The following is a 5,927-nucleotide window of genomic DNA, read 5'->3' as shown; positions in this document are numbered from 1 at the left end:
AACATATGGACATTGTGCGGGGAATCCAGGCGGGTGTTACTATGTTGTTTAAAGGCGTGGAAAATATCTGTGTAGCGGCGTAGGTGAAAAGGGCAGTTTGTGGAACTGGGGTTGTTGTCGACGACATGAGAGCACTGCAGGACACTCTTTGTTCTCTGGTGCCGGAGTTATGCTTGTTTGTTTGTCATCTCAACTATGAGCATGTGAAGAGTTACTGCTGTGGGACATCTGTGAACAGTATTATATGTAACAGAGAACTCTACCAAAGGTTGGGGAAGCGGTGTTGTATTTTTGTTAGTTGTAGTGGTGCGGGAGTGGGCGCGGTGGGTTGCAGGTGTGACAGCTGTTGCCGTGTGAGAGGCAAGAGGAGGATAGATTCATGGAGCCTGGTATGCCCTGCACTCACGTATGCATTTATAAGCCAGAATCGCTGCCTGCTCTTCTCGTCACGCAAATGCTGCTACATAATGGTTGGCGTCGTCCTCGTTGAGTTCGCTTTTCGTTGTGTGAAGGGAGGTGTTGCTGCGCGTGCCCTTCGCCATGTCTGGGGTGACGTGGAGATCTCTGCTTCGAAACGAGCTCCGCAATGCTGCCTTTTCTGTACACCCCATTCTGCGCTGCCATGCCAGCCGCAGAGAAGCCATCTGCTGCGGAGGTGTACTGCCTGGTGACGGACTGCTCAGCTGGACAGATGGTAGAACGACACGTAGGGCGGTGATGACCTTCCCCTTCGTCGGTGGCGACGATGGCGCAAACCCGCTTTCCTCTGCACCAGGCATGCAATGAAGAAGAAACTCATTCACATATGCGTTGTACCGGTAGAGTGCTCGGCACCGCGACCCCTCAGCGCTTCGCTGCTCCAGAGAGCATAGTAGCAGGCTTCCAATGCTGAGTAGCAGATCGTGTTTCACGTTAGACGCAAGATCACTGGTACCGCCGCACCTGCTCAACGTGCTCACTTTTCTCTGCACGCTCTGCAGCAGATTTCGATGCACGGCGACATGCACGAGTGCCGTCGACGCAGCGCCTCCTCTGCCGCAGCGCGACTCCGAATCGACCTTCGACCGATGCATCCCACGCCAGCGCTGCACACCCGCAGCCGTCACACCGGCGTGAAAAAGAAGTTGCGCTACAGACGACTCCACAGACCATGGGAGCAGCGAGCCAGCGCCCTGCACACGTCGCGCAAATGCCTCCAGTGCACTGGGTGACATGCGCTGAGGGTCTTCTGTGCCACCTGCCATAGCAAGCAACAGCAATCCCACAACATAGACGTCAGGGCACGACTGCAAGAGAAGAAGCGCTACATGCTCCATGGTCTGTGGCCGACAAAGTGCAGCCGCCCCCGGAGTGGCTGTGGTGCTCTCTTTGGTGAGCGTGCAGTGCGCCTCCCACACAGACACGCACTTGCCGTAATTGGCGGCCAGTCGTTCACACCAATGGCGGCCACGGTCGCCGGGCAGATGGGCGTGTCCCAGCGGACATGCGAGCGCTAAACCCGTCGTCGTATCTGCCGAAGAGGTCTGTGGCATAACTGTCCAAGAGAGCACGTCCAGCAGCGAGTAGAAGATGTGCTGCGCGGCGGGTGTGGCAAGCAGCAGCGTCTGGGCTAATGCGCGATGGTCGCCAAGGCGTGTGACGGTGTTGCACTCGCCTGCGCCTTCGCTTGAGTCTTGGTGGTTTGCGTTGAGTCCTTCACCGATGCCGGTCGTAGTGACTACGCCATCTTTGCGTCTTGCTGCGTGGCGAGTCGCGGATGACCTAACCGCAGCGCACGAGTCCCACAGGGATGCGGTGACCAGTGGTGCGTGCGCACCATATGCTGCAGGCATGACAGCCACCACACCGTCGTCGCAGTCAACGTCCACGTGCAAGTTGCTCCCGTTCCAATCCGCAGGAGTGTCAACCCTCTCAACTTCAGCCTCGAGGAAGTCGTCCGCGGTGCTTTCTAAGACGGCAACACTTTTGTACGTCAATGCGTCGGGTCTGTCTGCGCCCGTGGTTGCAGCGTGCAGAGTTGGTAGTGCATCCTCATCGCTGTTTGCCGGAGCTGAGTCGGATTCATTGTCGACCACGCCATCACTACCGCAGTTAGTTGGCACAGACGCGCCTTCACCAGACCTGTTGACTACCGTTTCCGAAGAGCTCGTGGATGTGTCTGGGCCACTGCGCCCCATCAATCCGTCATCCATGCACGGGTAAAGGCAGAGTGCAATGCGACCCGCGTCTGGGATGGCGATCGCCAACTGCCAAAGGTGCCGCAGAACCTCATCCAAGCAAGACACCACCTCTGCAAAGGTGTTGGCGTCATCGGCTGCGTCGTTGCCCGTCTCGCTTGCGTCGTGGGTGGAGGATAGCTGCCGCTTGTGGTGTTCATCCTCCGTTGTGTCGATGAAAGCAGCAGCAGACGCGCTGGGTGGGGTGAAGGCGAGGAACCGCTGTTGGTTTCTCTCCAGTACGTACCATGCAAGAGAGCCGCTGCCGTACACCGCCACCTCTGCTTCCTCGCCTTTCTCCGGCGCGGCGGCTGGCAGACCAGACCATAGCAATGCCTTCATGAGACGCTGCCGCCCTAGGGAAGGAGAAATATCATTTAGTGCACCCCGAATTGTTTCGTTGTGCAGCAGCGCCAAGGCACCGCTTCTCCCTGACACCGCCGCCGCGTAGGCACGTAGTTTGCGCAGGTGCACGTCAACCACAGGATGACAGGCACCTATCACGTCATCCACGACGCAGTTCACGAGACCAGAACCGTCGGCATCTGCAGGGCTTCCGGCTTCACCGAACATTGCCACCACCTGGAGAAGGCGGAGAAGCACCATCAACGATGGGTGCCTCTGAGGTCGCAACAACGCTGTTTCTGTGGGCGGCTTGCCACGGCTGCGGCCGTGTCTCTCCTCGCCCACATGGGCCGCCGATGCAATAGGCTCGATGGAGGACAGCGTCTCTACGTCAGGTACCAATACCGGTAGAGTCGCGTATCGCCGGAAGATCTCGATGGACACCGTTACCACCTCCTCAGAGAGCTCCACACAGGAGGTGAGATAAGCCTGCGCTTGAGCGAGTTCAGCTGGGGAGCTCAGTTGCAGCGGTAATGCAGGAGACGGGGCGCTGGCGAACGAGGGAAGAGGCGTGACTCTGCCGTGCCGCCTTCCATGCCTCAGTTGCGTGGTGGACGCTCCGACACCCGAGCCTCTCAGGCCTCCGTCGTTAGCGAGCGCTTCGACCATGGCAGCAGAGATAACAAACGCAGTCCGCTGGCATCGCTCTGTCCGCGGGCACAGTGTGCATGCAGTTGTAGCCTTGCTTTCCTCGGCGCAGCTCGGCAGTCCTGCTAACTGGAGAAACTCGGCCGCGAGCACTTCAGAGCCATTCCACGCTGCTACTGTGCTCAGCCACGCTGACATCGTCTGTGCCTTGCCAGTAGTTGTCGGGCGATAGGTGCTGTAGTAGAGTGACGGCCCCGCGCAAACTCCCTCGAGCGCCAGCAGTGTCCACATGATTGTCACCGTGCTGCCCGAGTGAAAGACGTTGGGGAACGTGTCGCACATGGAGTGAAAGAGAAGGCACCAGAGTCGCGCAGGGGTGGCAGGCTGTCGGGCTATGTCGTGTTGCAGCATCCCGGCCTCCTCGAAGCAGGCGGCCACGCACGCGAAGACAAGGGCAACCCAACCGGGCATGTCGGTTGGCGCTGTTGCACCGGACACATCGAGAACGCGCTCGTCGTCAGTAGACGGCACGTCTGCCGGGCCAATCAGCAAGGCTCGCATCAGCGGCAGGTAGAGGTGGTTACGAACGCGAGCGAGGCTTGTGGCCCTCTCCGACGCCACAGCAAGCGATTCTTCAGTACCACTGCAGCCAGCTCCAGAAATGGCGGCACGATGTGCCCTGTCAGACCTTTCTCGCGTATTCGCTCCGCTCGCACGCCGTAGCGCGAGCAGGTTGCCTCGCACCTGAGACACCGCCGCCACGGCCGCTATCAGCACAGCCCAGTCCTTGACTGTCTCCATCGACGTAGTGCGCGATGACGCGTGGGTGGCGGTGGTGCCAGAACGGAGAAGCGGCTGTCCGGTCGATGGCACTGCATGGGGCGAAGCTCGGCCGCATATCACTGGCCACAACCACTCTTGGCAGAGCTGAAGGGCGATTTCTCGACCGCGGCGGGCAGCGGCGCTCAGAGACTCGCGCTGGGAGGGGGGTATAGACGAGCTTGACCCGCCGTCCGCACATGGGGCCGCCGAGCTGGATGTGGCCACTGCCAGAGCCACCTCCACCAAGCGCGGGAACAAGGGACACGTAGTGATTTTTTTCCGACTATGCACGCGGGTTAAGTGTGCACAGAGTGCGTCTTGGTATGCAGGAGGGAACATAGCTGCCGGGCAGAGAAGACCACCATGACGGAGTACAGCGCTGCGACGCCGCTGTCGCTGCAGCTGCTGCTCAGACTGAGGATGGGTACGCGCATCAGTACTGGCCGAGTCCGAGAGGAGAGCAAGGTAGTGCTTCAAGTGTTGCTCAACAGAGACTGGTGTTATTGAGATATTCACTCCTTGCGGCGGTGTCAGTGTTGGCTGCTTGCCATCGCCGTGGCGTTCCAGCACTGGCGATTCCGCCGAGAACTCCCGCTGTCGCAGCGACTGCAGCGTCGGTGGTGGCAGTCGAGTCGCAGCGAGGGATAGCTCGATTGGAATTTGATCAGGGTTAGCCCACCACCACAGCATGACAAACTCGAGCCCCAATATCTTCGCGGCGTCATCGGAAGGAGGGTGGCGTGCCATGTGCTGCTCCCAGTGAATATGAAGTGTATAAGCGGACGCGCAGAGAAGCGCACGGATGCCGCGTTCGAGTCGCCGCCGCAGTTCGGCCGGTTGCCGGGAGTAGTCATAAGGGTAGATGTGGTGTAACCAGTGTTGGGGTGCGCCGGGTGCCGCTACGTCGCCGTAATTCAGTGCTTCGAGATCACAGTACTGCGCCAGGAACGCCTGCTCCAGCATAGCACGCCAAAACCTCACGACAGAGTTGGCGGAGAGCCCGGCCGACTCACCCTTGACACAACACTGTTGCTCATGCCGTAGCATATCCTGCAGGACAGTCTCCATGTCCTTCAGCGCCGCTGATAACGGCATAAGCTGCCACTGAAAGCCACCCTCCGGGGCGCCGCCGGTTGCCGCTGGCTCAGGTCGCAGGAAAGCCTCTGGCCGGCGAGTGGTCGAGTACAATGCAACCTCCTTGGCATCGTCGAAGATGTGATGCAGAAACATCTCCTGCGCACCCTCAAAGTCGCTTGTCAGTCGAGGGCCGGCGGCAGATAATAAGGTCCTCATCGAGGCACTGCCGCTCTCGTGAGGTCCCACCATCGCATTGCTTGGAGGTGCGTCGCGTAGCCCGACGAGGTACTCCGTCCACGCAGAGAGACTGCACGACCTCTGAAGTCCGGTAGCACAGCGGCCTCCTTGCAGAAGGTCATCGGCTGCATCCGCTGCAGCACGTGTAAAGGCTACGGCGAAGTCCTCTCGCTCGGTTTTCGACATCGCTGCCGCGATCGTGTCCTGAAGGGGCGGTGGGCTGGCACGAGGCGTTAAAGGTGGCTGCGGATCCGTCGAAAGGGATGTGCAGGATCGCCTCTGATTCCAAGAAGAAATCATCACCGTCATGGAACAGCAGGTCACACACGTGATAGGCATCCGCCGCACCCGCAGCTGCCGGATGGCTGGCACGAGGTTGCGGGTGGTCATCTCTCGTTTATGTGGGCGCCTTTTGTTTGTCGAATGCGTGTGCCCACCCCGTGTCACGAATGGGACTCGTGCACGAGAGCCCGGCTCCAAAGACAAGCGGTGCAGAGAGCGCAAAATGACGAAGTCGCTGACGTCAGTGCGGCGCACCAGAAAGGGGAGAGAAAGTGATAAATAAATAGTTATATATCAACA

The 5,927-nt window shown here is 59.5% G+C and overlaps 1 protein-coding gene across 1 annotated transcript; it reads right to left on the bottom strand.

The window, feature by feature from the left end:
• Positions 1-446: 446 nt before the first annotated feature.
• Positions 447-5,324, bottom strand: LPMP_330850 (hypothetical protein; the record flags this gene model as incomplete). Its single annotated transcript, XM_010703876.1, has 1 exon — positions 447-5,324. One exon carries the CDS (start codon positions 5,322-5,324, stop codon positions 447-449), a length of 4,878 nt encoding a protein of 1,625 aa, XP_010702178.1.
• Positions 5,325-5,927: the final 603 nt, after the last annotated feature.

This window comes from Leishmania panamensis (assembly GCF_000755165.1).
Source record: "Leishmania panamensis strain MHOM/PA/94/PSC-1 chromosome 33 sequence".
In the NCBI taxonomy this organism is placed as follows: domain Eukaryota; phylum Euglenozoa; class Kinetoplastea; order Trypanosomatida; family Trypanosomatidae; genus Leishmania; species Leishmania panamensis.
The sequence above is the reverse complement of the archived record's forward strand: the minus strand, read 5'-3'. Positions and strand labels throughout refer to the sequence as shown.